The sequence below is a fragment of the Apiospora aurea genome (assembly GCF_038362705.1).
Source record: "Apiospora aurea strain CBS 24483 chromosome Unknown utg000002l_segment0_segment0, whole genome shotgun sequence".
Classification (NCBI taxonomy): domain Eukaryota; kingdom Fungi; phylum Ascomycota; class Sordariomycetes; order Amphisphaeriales; family Apiosporaceae; genus Apiospora; species Apiospora aurea.
The window spans coordinates 1,989,282-2,006,748 of NW_027117389.1; the positions used below are offsets into that span (position 1 = coordinate 1,989,282).

The window sequence follows — 17,467 nt, forward strand, 5'->3', positions numbered from 1 at the left end:
GAGATCCGTGTTGAGTTGGATGACGGACTATCTCGCATACCTGTTTCGCCTCCCTCCCGTCGACGAACACCTATCTTCCATCGTGTCGCCTCTGTAGCATGCAGAGGTGACTTCGTGGGAGGAAGCGATAGGTTGACACCTTTGTTGAAAGGGGGTACCGGCAACCACACAGCTGTTCAAGGATGCTGCGTCCCACGACACCGAACATCGCACGACCCATGGCCGGTATGGCAAACCAGGGACACCGCAGCCAGGGACAACGCGTCTGGATGGCGAGGGTAGTTCGACCAGAATTGCCTCTTCGTCAACTCGCATGGACGAGGACAAGATTGGCCATTGACACAATGCTCCCCTGCAATAGGGAGAAGACTTGGGATGCCATGGGCACTTTCTTCCAGATGGGGCTAGGGCCGGACCTGATTCCAGTTTCCTTATAGCAGGCTTATCGGGACGTACTCGAAAGTATCGGTTCATCATCATGTATCTCCAGTTCATGCCCAGAACGAATAACGAAGACGTTTACATCATGGGCTATGTTCGTGTCACTTATTTGCTTAAGACAACTCTTTAGGATTCAATATATTGCGTTGACATCTGGCAATAGTTGTCGTCTTGCTAGAAATCGTTTTCGCTTCGCTTCAGGACCACGTGTGTCGTAACTTGACCCAGCCACTAACCTCAAGCCATAAATGGGAATGCTACAAGTAAGAGCCATTGATGATGCACGGTCGGGATTAGACTTGGGTCGTCGGCCGTATTGCAAACTGCATGTGCTCCGGGCTGCGCTAATAAACCTTCCTTCGATCGCTGTGGTTCAGGAGATGGACGTAATTGGGATGAAATGCATGTGTACCTGCTTCAGCTTCAGGGGCTCTGGACCTGGACCATACCGGCTCTGGCTTACTCACAGACAGACGTCCCGAAAGAAGAAGATGAAAGAAGCAAGTAGTATCAATGCAATGAAGGTGATGTTTTTCTTAATGCACAGATCCGGGTCCCATGCGTTCATTTCGAAGAAAGAGAGAAAATCGTTGATATTGATGCTGGACGCAATCGGAGAGCAGCCCCCCATGCATCGGGGAGGCAGGAACATGCATTTGCATATGCAATTTGAGGAGCGTCCGCCGTCAGCACCTTATTTCGTGTCAGCCCATATTGATATTTGGTCCGATGTGAGACGGAAAAGGGTACATAACTCGACGCACCTTGGGCGCAGGTTAGCATTTTGCCCCTTGGAGACAAAACCGAACAAATCGGATTGCTAGAACACCAGCCAATAACACCAATGAATTTTGTTCCGTCTCGCACACATGATAACACATGGCTGATATAGTACCTAAGTGCTGAATGCTGTTGAGGACACAACCACCCCCAGCCCATTCTGCAAACACCCTATCGCCAACCGGAAATAGAGGTTGTTTAACATCAAGCTGTTTGTTAACTCCATACCCTCCATACGTTGCAACGGCCAGACTGCATTCCGTGAAGCTCGCTCGGTACCACGTCGCAGGAATCGCTGACGGGCTACAATCATGTCAAAAGCGCCGATAGGGTTTGAGCCTGCCTGTACATTTCTGTGTAGGGCACGAGAGTGGGTTCATCCATCGTGGCCCCTGTACTTTATTGCTTTTCGTCTTTTTCTCCCTCCATCTTTGTTCCTCTTTAAGGGCTTACACCCCCAAATTACCGCAGACAGCGGGCTGTTGTGCGTAAAAGTGATCTTGACATTTTGGTCGAGAGGATTTGACTTGTCATCACAATTATCCCAGTTCTGTTAGCTTCATGCCGACTTCCCCGGCTCCATGCCAAGAAGGGAGCGGTGGGGTACGGGCAGTGCAAGTTCAAAGTTCTAGGGCGATCGTCAGCCGGGGGCTAGGAATGCTAATGTGATGGGCGATAAGCCGACCAATCAGATCGCAATAGATGGTTGGCTTTGTGCGATGTATACTCGAGAGATCATGTGCCTTCCTTGTAAGTGCTGTGAAAGAAGCAATGTCGAGATTGTGTTCATCTTAAGAGCAAGGTGACTGGTCCCATCTCCGCCAGACGGATGGCATCCCATATCGAATTTGACCGTCCTGACGTCAAGAATGAGACAGACCCAGACTGCTGGGCCTCTTGGCCTTGAGCTTCTCGAACGACCAGCACCGCGCCGAAGCCATTTACATCAGCGAGTGGCCTGCGTCGCCTCAGAAACGCCTCACGCCCAGGGTGGGTGGTGACTTTGAAAAGCAAGTAAACGGACACGAAGCCGCCACGCCTGCCCTACTTTGATCCTAGCTGAGGAGTGGGAGATACACTTCAATGGACAAACGAATCAAATAAGATTTCCCTGGGCATCGAGCCAAATTGAGTGTTGAGACCCCGTCGCAGACACTCGCGGATTTGTCAGACGAGCGACAACCAATAAACCGGATTGCGTGTTCCTGAATATTGGTGCACCAGACCACACCGCGAATGCCAGAGTGCGTCGCATCGATAGTTGATCCCACCCACCACAACCCGATAGCGTCGTTGTCATCGGCCGCAAAATGTGTGACAGGACGAACCACATCGTAAGATGGCTGAACTTCTTCTGCTCAAAAAGCACTGCTGCGCTGCTGGGGCCGATCGTGCGCTGGCTGCCCACCCCCCTGCCCTTGTGCAAACCACTGCTGTGCTTGCTAATGTGGTTTCCCTTTGGCCCAGATACGCCCCAGAGGCCCAATAGAGTCACATTGGCGGGGGGTTATGACAGCTCGTCCCCCGGTGGCTCCCCGCTTCTCCCCGACCATCACAGAGTCTATCTGCAAAGGGCACAAAAGCTCGGCGCTCCATCTACGCATCCCCAAGCCAGCACACTTTGGTCCAGCTCGGGTCTAATCGTGCCCATCCCAGTCATCAGCACGCCGGCTTTGAACAACCAACCCGATCAAAGTCGCCTAGTGCTGAGCTATTCCTCGGGATCTAGGCTGGGTAGTGTAAACAAGTGGTTGGCTATTCCTCACCGGACACGGGCGTTGGCGGGGCCTGTCCCTTGTGAGATGTACTTGATGTTCTGACTTGGACCCCTAAGATTTGAAATACTGTGCCCATCGAAGGGAAACCTTAAAAGGGTCGGTGACATGCCGGGACGTCTGAACTGGACTGAGCGTGCCTGGTCACAATCACACCCTGCTGATGATAACCTTGCGGCGTTTGTTGTGTGCTACGCTTGCTGCTGTACCGTTGGGGAGAGTGTATCTGCTGTGCAGCAGAACAACACCCAGGGAGCTGCATCCTGCCTTGAACTAAGAAGGCTACGCGCAGTTATTTGTCCCGGTCGCCGACAACTCAAACCAGCGTATCTTCTTGTGCGCCTCTGCAAAGAATAAATCTCCGCGGGTGCTGGCAACAAGGTCGGGGAGTGGGAGGAGTACAGGCAGATGGATTACCTACCTTTCCTTAGCTATCTTCGCTGCATGCATCCCGCTCCTGTCTGCGCCGGCGCCAACTCCAACTCTAATAAGTGATGTACCACTCCTCTGGGCGGCATCGCTACCTAGGTACAGAAGACGGACAGACTATTCGAGTCCTCTCCCTCCCACCTTCTCCACGTGAGGTTGTCTTTCGCTTCTTCCTACTTACCCTTTCAGCCAACCACCCGCCGCCCAGCTACACGCTCACGCTGTCGATCTCGTCTACCTACATACCTACTACTACTACTACTACTACTACTACTACTACTACTACTACTACTACTACTACTACTACTACTACTACTACTACTACTACTACTACTACTACTACTACTACTACTACTACTACTACCCCTAATACAACACTACGCCGCTTCACTTACACGGGCCCAGGCACTTAGGGATTGTCCCAGCCAAGCCAAGCATCAAGCATCAAGCCCTCGAAATCTAGGCCGTCTGCTGGACAACAACCGTGCCGCCTCGACACTTGCTGTGTTTGCGTTTACCAGCCCCAATACTCTACTCGACAGCCCGGACGTGCAACAGGCTGCCAAAGCCATACACATACCCTTCTTCCGTCACTAAAGTTACCACAACCCGGGAAGGGAAGGGAGGACAAACGGGACACGATGGGACTTTTTCTTAGATTGGCTTTGGTTTCCCATTGATCGACTGCCAGGTTCATCTCCCACCCTCTTCCTTCTTTCCCCACTCTCCACCTGGAAATCTCCACCCCGCCCGCCTACGCCAGGCACTGGCAACTGGGGCGTATAGCTGCCGTCCTATGAACTGGGGCCCGTTCTGTATAGTGCAGTTGCAGTACAGACAGCTGGACTGGGTGTCGCATAACATTGATTTGAAAGTCCCCCCACCCTGGCTGTTGACCGCATTCCGCATCGCAGAGCCAAAGCCGCCCAACCGATCGGTAAACCTGCCTAACCTGTGCTGGCTCTATCTATCCGACACGCACTCGCTCGCTCTCTCGCTCTCGCTCTCTCTGTATCTCTGTCTCTGTCTCTGTCTCTGTCTCTGTCTCTGTCTCTGTCTCTGTCTTTCGACTTTTCCCCGACCCAACAGTGATGCATGTTTGAACCAATCCATAACACTCTTTCCCATGACTCGGCCGTCTTTTTTGTCGACGAATTCGACGTCTTGCACTCCCTTCGCCCTACCTCTCGATGCGAGCGCGATATGGCTCTACCCGCCGTCTCCAAGCCCGCGCTGGCCGAGACACCCCGTCCTAGTCCCGCCGACGGCACCGCCCCTCCAGAGCTGTCCGACGCCGACTTCCTGAGCCAGGTGCTGCAAACCAGGGCCGACAACACTGAAAGATGGCTTGATGATTTGATCAACAAGGCCGCCTCTTTGGGCATTCAAATCTCCCGTCCCTCAACTGCGCTGTCTGCGCCGGCGGAGCCCAGTAACTTCAGGACTGCCGAATCCAGCGTCACGCTAGACACGAGCCACACTCGAACGGCTTCAACTGGATCGAATGGATCTTCTAGTACCGCCATGACCTCCGACGATGATAATCACCAGCACTTCCCACCGCAGAAACCTAATCATAACAGCACCACCGCCAATAATAACGGCAATAACAACAACAACAGCAGCATCTTGACGCGCCGGCGGTCGCGAAACCTCACGTTCGCCCAATATGACAAATACCTGGCCCAAATAAATCCCAACATGAACCAGCCCAAGTTCCTGTCCGCACCACCACCTCCCCCAGAAAGGACTTTGGCCCCCAGTCTGTTCAGCGTCAGTACCAGAAAGAGTTACAATGGCTTGAGGAATGGCTTCTTGAAAATCCGTCGCAAGCGGAAGTCCATCAGCTTCCCCCGACTTGACCATGTAAGTAGCCCTTGCACCCTCGCACGTCCTATTGATGTCGCTAAATATCAATCGTAGCACTTGCAGCGCATGCCGCGAAGACTTCCAGCCTGACCAGCCGCTCGAGAGGCTCCCCTGTGGACACACCTATTGCACCAAATGTCTATGTATTATGATAAATCAGTCTTGTAATGACGAGAGCAAGATGCCGCCCCGCTGCTGCACCCAACCGATCCCCGGGCCCATCGTCAAGTCGGTCCTGAACCGGGAAGATCAGCTACTATTCCTGAAAGCCGTGGTCCAGTACAGCACGCCATGGCAATCTCGTATTTTCTGCTGCAATCCAGCGTGTGGCGAGTTCATCCCACCAAGGAACAAGGTAGAACCGAAACATCCATTTCAAGTCATCTGCCGGAAATGCAGAACCAGGGTTTGCGTCATGTGTAAAAAGGGAGCACACCCTCTGGGACAAGACTGTCCATACGACTGGGAATTGGATGCCGTCTTGAAGATGGGCGAGAAGTCGGGCTGGCGGCGCTGTTACAAGTGTAGGAATCTTGTCGAGCTCAACCAAGGATGCACTCACATCACGTGCCGGTGTAAGGCTCAGTTCTGTTACATATGTGGAGCGGTCTGGGATCCGGTCGTCGGGTGTCCCAATTTCTGCAACGGTGATGAGGAACTCGAGCGGCGGCAACAAGAAGAAGAAGCCCGGATTGCAGCGCTGGAAGCCGAGCAGGCCCTGAAAGAGGAAGAAGCCGCAAAGGAGCTGGTCGAGAGGGAATTAGCATTGCAACGCAGCAGGGAAGCCCCCGAGTTTGAAACACTGCGCCAGGAACAGTGTACAGAAATGGATCGGTTTTTGCTCTTTGAAAGGAGACAGAAGTGGCTGATGTGGACGCGGCACGCGCAGCAGAAAGTCGCTTTGGTCGAAAGGCATTCGGCCGCGCTTGAAAAGATGAAGGAGAGGCATGTCAAGACGGTGGCAAACCTCGAAGACCGGCAAGTCGCTGCCGAATTCGAGCTGCGATCCTCCCTGGAGACCGAACAGAGGAATATCCGCATCCGGCTCCGGCACATGGAGGCATACTGTGATGGGCTCGGCAAGAAACCCAGCTCTGACATGCCATCACGAGTTGTCACCGAACGCGATCTGCGGGAGCTCGGCCAACAATACAACGTCGAGAAGAACATGAAGCAACTTCACCAAGCTAAAATCAACGTCATGCGGGACCGGCAGGCCAAGGCTCTAGAGGACCTCGTGGAGCGTCAGGATACAGAGCTCGAACGCCTCACGGAGAAAGACCGGCATGAAGTTGAAAGCCTCGAGTCGAACCAGACAGACGAGGAAGACCTGCTCGCCGTGACATTCAGCCGGCGCAGGACTGCCATCGAGAAGCGATGGGAGGTTGCGATAGAAATGGTACGAAACCAGCTGGAGACTTCGAAAGGGGGTCAGGTTTGCGGCGATCCCACTACCGGAATGGCCCCAAGAGAAGGAAGAAGAATTCGGGCTCCCTCCGTACGCTGATGAGTTTGTTGATGTGGGGGATATGGAAAAAGCACTGATAACGTTTTCATGACATGACTGCAAGTCTTTACGAAGCCAACCTTTTCCTTTGTTTACTTGTCAGCTTTGCATATTTGCCGATGGTACATTTACCATGATTTTACACGTTTGGGTTTATATTGCCGAGATACCACAAGAGGGCAGGAGTTACCTGGTTCATTTTCCCTGCACAAATGTTTCGAGGTTTTAGGGGGCGGAAATACCGAGCCATTTAACCCCATTTTGGTATTGCATTGACTGAATAATTGGGTTATGCTCAAAGCACATACGGATGACTGGTTGCTATACCCCTTTTATTTGTTGGGGCGGGCCGTGCTAATGGATGCGCCGACTGGGTGGCTCTACGTTCTCTCCTACGGCAGATAACGGAGAGCCTTGCACGGGGGTCAGCCCGTATCGAGGTGTGAGCAAGTAACAGTAATCTTAACTCACTTCGCTACGTATGCATCAGGCATCATACGTGGTGGGAAAATAGGACACATGTATTCAGCGCGACAGCTGCCTCTTCATGGCTCTTAATACACACACACACACACATACTTTTCCATATTTGCCAGGCCTCGACCAAAGAAAAGCCAACAGAGTGCGTGTGGTTTGATCCGCAAGGGTGAACCGGGACAGGAGCTGGCGTGTTGTCCAGGTTTACTTTGACATTGGAACTGCGCGAGGTTAATGTTTGTCACAACCATCTTGGGCAGAAGAGAGTGTTCTTGGAAAAGAAGAGGTTGCGTTTTGGCCAGTCAAGTTACAGACCAGTCCATCACCATTGAGGTGATCCGTTGTCAGTTATATGGGAGAATAGGAAGAAAAAGCGATATACGTAACGCCTAGAACCCCAACTTGTGCTCACTGTACATAAAGGGGCAAGTTGCAGTGCAGTTGATGACATGCCCATGGCAATGTAGTACCTAGTAATAAGTCGCTTACTCAAGGGCTCATGTTGATTGACCGCAGACTCAGGTGAACCGGCATATGGCGTGCTGGGAATGCAGTCAGGAATATCTCGCTCTCGGGGAGTCTAACCCTACCTAAACAGTCCAGAGGCTTAGGAACTCTTCAGCAAACATCACGATGTATTCAAGAACCGTGGCTGGGCCACGTTGAATGCCGGATTTCCATAGTGTCGGTGACGAAGCGGAGAAGACCGATTGGTTAGGTGGTCATAGGGATCTTTTGGTGAGTGTGAGCTCTTCAAAGAATATCCGGTACAGACTATGCAGGCAAGAGAGATACCGGCAGTTCGTCTTCGTACTAGGCAACTTCTCAGAACGAGTAGGGAAACTTCCGCGTACGATGGATACCTAGGGGAGGGCTCGGGAATCTCGTCCTTCTCGTTGGAAGGGGGGCAATGTTGATCCCGTGAGAAAAATCCATAATGAATCAAGCCTGGGGAGATTTGATGTAATGCGTGTCACGGTATCTCCTGGTCAGAATGCAGCCCCCTTTTTTCACATTGTCGACCGTCCCGAATGTGTACTTTGGGGGAAGATCGCCACGCAACCCAACACAGGCATATCTCCGTGCACCATAATAATAATTCCGGGCATACATACTGGTTCCTAGTTACGACTGGCGGGAGATGTTCTCGGCGAGGGTGAGTTAAGCTTCGGAGGAAAAAGGTGGGAAACTTTCCGCATTGTGGCGCGAGAAGCGACCAGTGTGAATTGGGCAGCCGTTCGTTCTTTCGTTGATTCCAGCTTTTGCAGTCCGTCGAAACTTCATTCGCACTCTCCACTCCCATGAAATCTCCATCGTCATTTCAAAGGAGATCACTTTACTTGTCTACGAGATGATACTGTCCGGAGGGCCGATCTCGGCTGTGAAAGGAGTACCAATCTACGGTGTCTGAAACGAGGCAGGTATGCGTGCATTTCAGGGGCGATCGCGTTGATGGCCGCCGGTTGTAGTTGTGCTCAGCAAAAGGTGTATGCAAGGTCCGCGTCATCACCTGGAGCAAGTGGCATGCCCCGATGCTAGCCAGAGACTCAGAACCTATGATATGGCCCTGGCCGAGTCTCGAAACAAGAACGACGCTCAAGCTAGAGCAGCCATTGACATGACCAGAGCCCCTGTGGATGCCTCACTGGGGAAAGACGGAAGCGCGCGGGACTGTGACGGGCTATGTAAAGTAGGTAGTAGCTATGCATAATATGTAGTACATGGAGAGGGGGATTATGTGCCAGATGGGACGACCGCGTTTTATCGCCGCGCCGAATCTTATCAGATCCGATTTGATCCCCTCTGGTACTTACTGTATGCAGGACCGCCAACCTGACCGCTAGGGTGGAAAGGGAACGAGGAATCCTGGCCTGCTTGCTGGGGAGGAGCTAATTAAACCGGGATCCACCGACCTTCCATCATACATGTGTCAGAACAGCCAGTAGCACGCAGATAGACTGGCACTTGCATCCGACTACTGCTGACCCGGCCGAGTGGTCTTGACTCCTTCGAGAGCTCCTCCCTTGGCTAGATGCAGGTGTCTAAGATACTTCAGGTATTGGCATGCCTAGGTCGATATGGCAAGGCGGCGAAGTTGCAGTTGGCTTGCTGAGGGCGGCAACTCAACCTAGGTTGGATCATTGCCTAACATTAAGTACCTAAAGCATGCAGGGTACACCATAAAAACCTGGCCACGAGCCTTACTATTCAAGGAAGACACGACCACTCCGGGCTCGGAGGTCCACACAGCTTCGGGGGCAGTTTAATTCGAATTACTATGTCAGCACGCCGATCAGGGCTACGGCTTGCATACTAGGTTGCCAAACAGGAGCTTGCTCAGCCATTCTGATGACACCAACCTCTTCTTTCAGCGAGACATACCACCGGCTTTTACACGACCACTTGGTACACGCAAAACAGCCCTAGTAGGTACCATGTGCCCATGCTTCTTATTACCTACAGCGTGCTCCTTCGTCGTACGAACGCAGAGGAGGCCAGAAACGTCTCTGATCTGGTCGTATGTAGGTAGTGAAGTTGGATAAGAGCCCTCGCCTTCTGTAAGGTATTAGACTTGGCTTTCCTTAGCTCCATAATGGGCCGATCTGATAAAAATTTTATCAATCAGATAACGCCCATCAGCCCCACCATGCAAGGCACTAGCTGGGATCATCTCCGAGGTCCAAGCAGCAGCCCGAGGAAGGAAAGGATCACGGTCTTTTTGGGGGGGACCCAACTTGTCAGAGCGAAGGGCGCATTCGCAAAGCTACGGAAAGGCTTCAAAGGGGATTTTCCCACGATTCATGTTGGAAACGGCTACTGATATGGGCGAAACTGTCTGGCGAAGGCCACTCTACAGCCGCATCGAACTGTAAGGAACCCGGATTCGGTGACTTCGCCACAAGATACTTTTTTTTTAAAAAAAAACCCCAAAACCCCCCACTCACCTCTTTACCCTACCTGGGGCCCAGCGACACTACTGCAACCGATTCCGACCTGTCCCTAGCCTCCCTCCCTTGATTGAAGTGGGACATCTCCATCTGGCGCACCACAACATGGGGACTGTACGACTCCATGTACTTTACGACTTTACGACTCTATCCTACCTTGAAGCTTGGGGTGGCTTGTAGTTCACCCGCCCACGGCCCCACAGCAACACGACCGGTGCCAGTGGATGCGCGGCCTGTAAAATCCAGGATGCAGTTCGTAGTCGAATCGCATGATCAGTGGTGATCAGAGGCCAACTAGCCTGTTCGGACTGGGGCTTCCGTCCCGGCTTGGGTTTGTTGGCAGGCTGGGTCCTTGCACGCCTGCATATGCGCGCGAGAACTGGGAGCGGGAAACTTTCAGCTTAAACTTCCTGCCCTATAATAGGTGGCCAAGGTTCCTCGCCCAGGCCGCTTGCCTATGCTTTTTTCCCCTTCATATCCCTCGCCAACCAATCCCGTCCAGCTGGTCGCGTGCATCTCTATCTTGCTCCATATTGCTACGCGGCCGCGGCCATCCGAGCCAGACGTCGTCATACACTGGTACGTCTTGGTTTTTCTATCGTTCCTGGATTTCTTTTGCTTTCTTGTCTTTCCCGGAAGGAGAGTAGGTAGAAGCAAAGAAGAAGGGGGGGGAAAGGACATAGCAGGACAGCAACACACGATGAGGTTTTTTACTAAGCAGCGCGGGCCCGTCGAGGCTCCGGTCGTCGAGGAGGAAACGCCAAAGACCCGCGCCGCCGAACCCGAGGCCGCCATCGGCACCGGATCCGGAGAAAAAGCACAGCAACTCAACGCCACGGACGGCGATGTCTCCGACAGCGATGCCATCTCGAGCGATGCCCAGGAGGGTGTCAAAGACATTGAGGCCATGACCAAGGTCTGGCCCAAGTCCCACCTGGCTCTTGCCTATGTTCTGATCTGGATCATCTACTTCATGAACGCCCTGCAGCAGGGGACGGTTAACCTGCTGTCAGTCTATGTGACCAGTTGGTTCGGTCAGACGTCCTTGACGGCCGCTACCTCTGTCATGTCCAGTCTTATCGGCGGCCTGTTCAAGCTGGCACTGGCCAAGATCATCGACCTGTGGGGTCGGCCACAGGGCTACGCCCTGATGGTTCTGTTCATGACCATCGGGCTGGTCATGGAGGCTGCTTGCCAGAACCTCGAGACCTACGCAGCTGCTCAGGTCTTCTACTGGGTTGGGTACGTGTTTCGCCATCTTGCTGCCCATGTGAAACGTTGCTAATACTATCTCCCCTTACTGTAGCTACAACGGCCTCGACTACGTGATTAGCGTTTTCGTCTCGGACACTTCGTCGTTGAAGAACCGAGGCTTGATGTTCGCATTCGTCTCGTCGCCTTTTATCATCACGGCCTGGATTACGGGTTACCTCGCGGATGCCTTCCGCGAGGGCCCTGGCATCCGATGGTGCTTTGGCGCATTTTCCATCATCATGCCGTTCATCCTCATGACTCTGTGGGCCCTTCTCATCATTAACTACCGCCGAGCCAAGAAAATGGGCGTCATGCATGTGAGGGCTGCCAGTGGTCGCACCAAATGGCAGTCTTTCATCCATTACGCGGAAGAATTCGACATCCTGGGCGTGTTCATCCTCGTGGCTGGACTGGCCCTGTTCTTGCTGGCCTTCAATATCTACTCGTACCAGACGGAGGGGTGGAAGTCGCCCATGATCATCTGCTTCATCATTTTCGGTGGCCTTCTCATTTGCGGGTTCGTCGTCTGGGAGAAGTACTTCGCCCGCGTCACCTTCATCCCCTTCCACCTGCTGATGGATCGTACCTGCATGGGCGCCTTCATCGTATCTGGCAGCGTGTTCATCAGCTTCTACCTCTGGGACAGCTACTTCCAGCCTTTCCTGATCATTGTCAACGGCCTTAGCACTGTCCACACGGGCTACGTGCTTAACATCTACACCATCGGCTCCTGCCTCTGGTCTTTCATTGTTGGGTGGGCCATCCGCTACACCGGCCACTTCAAGTGGATCGCTGTCTACTTTGCCATCCCCTTCACCATCCTGGGTGCTGGTCTGATGATCAACTTCCGGGAGCCCGACGTCAACATCGGCTACATCATCATGTGCCAGATCTTCATCGCCGTCGCCGGCGGCGGTATCGTCATCACGGAGCAGGTCGCGGCCCTGGCCGCCGCGTCCCACCAGTACATTGCCGTCGTCCTGGCCATCGAGGGCATGTTCTCCAGCGTTGGCGGCGCCATCGGTACCACGGTGGCGACCGCAATCTGGACCGGCATCTTCCCCGGGAAGCTGGAGGCGTACCTGCCCGAGGAGGAGAAGGCCAATTACCTGACCATTTACGGCAGCCTCGACGCCCAGCAGGCGTTCCCCATCGGCAGCCCCGCCCGCGACGCCCTCGCCCGCGCGTACGGCGAGACCCAGAAGCTCATGCTCATCGCTGCCACCGTGGTCTTGATCATCCCCTGGATCGCCGCCATGTGCTGGAGGGACATCAACGTCAAGAAGTTCAAGCAGGTCAAGGGCACTGTGGCATAAAATAGCAAAGCCCATCCCTCTATTCAAGGATTGCTCTGCTACCCTCGTTGAAGCTTTCTTTTGCATCTAGTTATAGTATCCACAGATACCCAATGTTTTAACGAAGTACACATACGTTAGGTGGCGGGAGGTTACGTATGATGAGGAAAACGAGTATTGAGCCAGGTCTCTTTCATAGATCTGCTAAGTAATTAATATACCCAAAGTCATGAAACGATACCAGACCCCCAAGATTGCAATATCTATAGAAGGAAGGGGGAAAGAGGAAGCTATTAGCCTCTACATGGTTGCAAGAAAAAGACAACTTGATGTGTAGATGGGCTCTTTCGATAAAAGCACTACACCCCCCGGTGGATGAGAATGGGGATAGACCGATCACCACTTGTGTTTGTGTGTGTGTGTGTGTGTGTGTAGATGGACACAACCAAGGCAACCCGGGGAGGCAGACGAAGCCGGCTTATACAAAGTATACTTGATCTAAGGTGGAGCGAGCATACTGCATTGAAGGAGTGTGGCCTATCAACTGGGGATATACGTTATGGTACTCACGGACAAGAGGTATATTCGTCAATTCGAGGCAAATATAACCATCTCACCCGCAGCAGTCTGCCTTTGTGTCTGACATAAGACCAGTCAGTACTACAGTGCACACTTGTCTCTCGCCAAGCAGTTTCAGCAGTAGCCTCCACATCCACCGCACCCTTCGCCTCTGTTGCAAGAGCTGGAGGGGGACGGGGTAGAAGGGGAAACAGGGCGAGTTAGTTTGAGTAAGAAAAGCCAACCATCCAGGTGTTAGCCAACAAGCCCACACGGGAGTTATATTGCTCGCCCCGAAGTAAATCAGCAGCCCGTTTTAATGGCCGCCTCGGGAAGCGACGGCAACGATTACATGCCAGATGGAGGGGGTTAAAGCAGCTCTCGCACGGCGGCAGCCATCGCCATCTGCTAGGTATTGTAGTGAGAAAGAAAAGAACCTAGGCATCGCATGGGCTGTCCTACCCCTTCTCCCCCCTCCAAGCGCCATGCATGTAGCCGGACGGCATCGCGCTCAGCAACAGCCCCAGCAGCCACAACACTCCTCGCCGCTGTTGCAGCAGCTATAAAAGGGGGGGACGAAAGCGTGTCAGTCTTGATTACGGACCAATTTTAACATGAATGCGGGTAGGGAGAGAAAAAAAAAGAAGAAACTCACGGGGGAATGACTTGGCACTTGGGCTCGCGCGCAGCAAGGAGAAGCGGACTGTCACCGGCGGCGGCGGCGGCGGCAGCAGCAGCGATGGGGCCGGCCTGCACAGAGACAGCTGCCGCCAGCATGACGACCATGGGAGTGAAGGTGGCGAGCTGCATTCCTTCCTGCGTTGGATCGAATGGTGTGTTTTTGAGAGATTCCAAGCCGTAATCCGACACAAGAGAGTATGTACGATGAGACCTATGTAACAAGAATTGACGTGGGTATACTGAAGAAGAGGCGACGGGTAGATATCGTTTGGGAGAAGAAGAGCAAAGCACAGGTTTGGCAACAAAGGCTGGAGATCTTGGTAAGAATAGCAGTGACTACATATTGTTCGAGGCGGCTCTGTGGGCTGTCCGTCTTCTTATATACCCCGAGTATCCATCCATCGGGGCTAGACTGACGAAGGAGGCGTGAAATCACTCACTGGCAACCAACACGAATTGCCGCTTTAGGCAGCGTACGACCAACAGCTAATATCCCGGCAGAAAAGATCGCACTTGTAGAGGGACTTTTCCCATCATCATCCCCTGACATTAGGTTATGCAGTTGGACATACATGTATGTATGTACCCAGGCAAGTATGGAACCGCTTCCCAGCAAGAAGATGGGGGGACCTTGATGTTGCTATGGCGGGCGGACCACGCACCCTCTGTAACCCAGGAGTTGATTGACGACCTCAGCCAACCTTTATCGGTCCACCCGCCCGCCTCCTTGCTTGGTCACGTTTTGGTACATAACTCGGTTGGCTTCGAATCCTTCTTCTCCTTATCTTCTTGTTATTGAGCTAAATGGGAAAAGGCCGCGTTATTGGATCGAGGTTCGGTAGTTGGCGCTATGTCTGTTCACAAGACCTGCCGCCCCCAACCAGAGAAGCCGCATTTCATCGAGGTGCGCGAGATACAGGAGAGCGAGGAAGGGCGGCAAAGCGACTTCGCTTAGTAAGGTCCAGCTTGAATGCATCTATAATATAATGATACCCTCAAGCTCCCGGGCGAACGATCAATACTGTCCGTCGAGGCCAACTCACCCAGCCTGACCCGCTCGGGCCGAGCCATGACCGACAAGCATCCGTTTTGTCCGCGCCGTGCCCGTAACCCGCGTGCCCGTCAGGGTCCCCGCAGAATGGACCAGTCATCCTCTTTCACCAGCAAACGAACTCAGGTGCAAGATAAAATTACACATACGCACTCCGGGAAATACCGACATCTGGAGAGCATCATTTCCCGTGGGGGCCACCAAGGGTGGCGCGCGTCATCCTGTCAACAGTGCTGCCACGGTCCATATTGATTGAATATTACATTATCAAGAGCTATCTGGTTTGTAGGTGCTCAGATGACTATTGGGATCGAATGCTATATTTTGTGCTCCAAATTGCTATCCAATGCCGTTTTGACCAGGATCACGCCCCTTTTCCGATACAGTCCTGACAGATGGCAGGCGTGCCTTGAAACTCTTTTTTCTTCTTCCGATGTCCAACTATAAACTACAATGCAACAGCAAGTCCGACCATACCAGCCAAGACTCCGCCCACCACCCTGGCGACACCCTGGGTAGCCGCCGCGTTGGCGGGCGCGCTGGTGGAAGAGGCACTAGCACTGCTATCGGCAGAGGTGGAGGCAGCGGTGCTGCTGCCGCCCCCGCTCCTGGTCGACGTCGAGACCGAGGCGCTGCTGGTTATAGACATGGACCTGGACATGGACGCCGTCGCGTTGGACGGGATCGAGGTCTGGATGCTCATCAGGGGCTCGCTGAGGGTGGTGCCCGAGGCCGAGCCCGAGAGGGGCGTGGTCATGGCGGCGCTGGCGCTGCTGGGCATGGGCGAGGCCGTGAAGGTCAGCTTGCCGGCCGAGTAGCTCGAGCAGATGTCGTTGCCGGCCTGCAGCGCCTGGCCCAGCTCCTTGGCGGAGCACTTGCTCTGCAGGCAGGGGCCCACGAGCGGCACCAGGGCCGTCTGGGTGTCCGAGCTGCACTGGCACTTGATGTCGCCGGCGGCGCAGCCGACCTTGCCGATGGCGTCGGTGAGGCAGGGGATCTGTGTGTTTTGGCGAAGAGCGGGTGGTTAGTTTCATCTCGAGATACGTTTGTCCATAATGGAGGTTTGCCGATACGTCTCCGTCTTTTGCAGGACGAAACGAAACGAAACCTTCGAGAGCGAGTCATGGGCACGGGGATGAAGCAGTGGCTACTTACAGCGCAGTCAGGCTCGCCGACAAAGTAGCCCTGGGCAGCGGCAAGGGCTGCGGTAGCGAGGATGAGAACAGCCTTCATGGTGTCTGTGTATGAGGCGAATGGTCGAGGGCAGGTAAGCTTTTGAATGGAGAAGGAACGAGCGCAATTGACCACAACTGTTGGTTGGGGGAAGAGGGGGCAGGGCAGGTGTGAGCGGGGAGAAAAGGGACGCTGTAAGGGAGGAGGGAACCGAGATCAGGTTATATAGCATCAAATGATGGCATGACCTTGGCGTTGGCGGCGAGAATGAACGGGAAGCGTGCTCTGTTGAGCTGATTAGCGGCTGGAACTGGCATGGATAGGCCGCGCAACCCCCTCCCTTCCCTTTTCCCTTTTCCCTTTTTCCCTTTCCCTTTTCTCGACGTTCCATTGCCTTTATTGGAGAATCAATAAAAGTCATCTCTGCGATGGGCAGGCCAAGGGGACGTTCCCATTGGCCTGGCGGGCAGGTCGATCGGCTGCATGCCACTCACTGTCTAAGATGCACACTGCAGTATTGGTTGCCAACCTTGACTTGTACCCAACCCGGGGGCGTTTACTAGTTCCCAGCCAGGTACGACTGTCTGGGCGCAGTTTGCAGGGGCATGCATGCTTGGGCAATACGAGCTCGAAGGCTAGAGGCGGGGGTTAGAGAGGTACTTGGGGTCGTGACATATTTGCAGTGTGGAGGGAAGGTACTGTAGTATCAGATCACTCAATCCCCCGCATCAGAGTTCAATGGGGGTTTGGGGTTGGGAGTTTCTACCCGCGCGACCCCATCCGGCTCGGGAAGTCGACCAAACAAGAATTTTGTCTCGCAACTTCCGTCCGCCCTAGCATTCATTTCCTTTTAAACCTTCCCAAGCTCAGGGCTGCGTACAGTAGCTTCTTCGTCGTACCGTAGGAGAAAAGGCTGGCTCTGCTCGACGCACGCGCTGACTGCCGTTCAATTGTACACTGGAATAAACACCCCTGGGGCCGTCTTGTCCCGAATCCGGACCAATTCCTGTGTCGGTACTTCTCGCCTCCTGGCATCCTAACCATCCAACAAGTCGAGAGTCCAGAGATAGCAATTCTGGACAGATGATATCGCGACTATAACCGCATGTCGCTATGTGCCCGGCCGAAAGCGTCAGCTATCATGATACTTACAATCTCATTGGTTCCCCCTGCTGGTAAGTTATAAAGGGGAAGGGAAGGGGCGGGGTTGTCCCTACAGCGCATTGCGG

The 17,467-nt window shown here is 53.6% G+C and overlaps 5 protein-coding genes across 5 annotated transcripts; 3 read left to right on the forward strand and 2 right to left on the reverse strand.

Annotated features, from left to right (window-relative positions):
• Positions 1-2,560: 2,560 nt before the first annotated feature.
• Positions 2,561-3,795, forward strand: PG986_003008 (uncharacterized protein; the record flags this gene model as incomplete). Its single annotated transcript, XM_066839230.1, has 3 exons — positions 2,561-2,671; positions 3,081-3,322; positions 3,615-3,795. The coding sequence occupies 3 exons, from the start codon at positions 2,561-2,563 to the stop codon at positions 3,793-3,795; spliced, it is 534 nt and encodes a 177-aa protein (XP_066704294.1).
• An 833-nt stretch (positions 3,796-4,628) lies between these two features.
• Positions 4,629-6,801, forward strand: PG986_003009 (E3 ubiquitin-protein ligase; the record flags this gene model as incomplete). The annotated part of the gene is made up of 2 exons (XM_066839231.1): positions 4,629-5,291; positions 5,455-6,801. 2 exons carry the CDS (start codon positions 4,629-4,631, stop codon positions 6,799-6,801), a joined length of 2,010 nt encoding a protein of 669 aa, XP_066704295.1.
• Positions 6,802-10,926: 4,125 nt separating this feature from the next.
• PG986_003010 (uncharacterized protein) lies at positions 10,927-12,796 on the forward strand (the record flags this gene model as incomplete). Its single annotated transcript, XM_066839232.1, has 2 exons — positions 10,927-11,468; positions 11,533-12,796. 2 exons carry the CDS (start codon positions 10,927-10,929, stop codon positions 12,794-12,796), a joined length of 1,806 nt encoding a protein of 601 aa, XP_066704296.1.
• A 906-nt stretch (positions 12,797-13,702) lies between these two features.
• On the reverse strand, positions 13,703-14,143 carry PG986_003011 (uncharacterized protein; the record flags this gene model as incomplete). Its single annotated transcript, XM_066839233.1, has 3 exons — positions 13,703-13,738; positions 13,796-13,874; positions 13,989-14,143. The coding sequence occupies 3 exons, from the start codon at positions 14,141-14,143 to the stop codon at positions 13,703-13,705; spliced, it is 270 nt and encodes an 89-aa protein (XP_066704297.1).
• Positions 14,144-15,513: 1,370 nt separating this feature from the next.
• Positions 15,514-16,298, reverse strand: PG986_003012 (uncharacterized protein; the record flags this gene model as incomplete). The annotated part of the gene is made up of 2 exons (XM_066839234.1): positions 15,514-16,062; positions 16,221-16,298. The coding sequence occupies 2 exons, from the start codon at positions 16,296-16,298 to the stop codon at positions 15,514-15,516; spliced, it is 627 nt and encodes a 208-aa protein (XP_066704298.1).
• Positions 16,299-17,467: the final 1,169 nt, after the last annotated feature.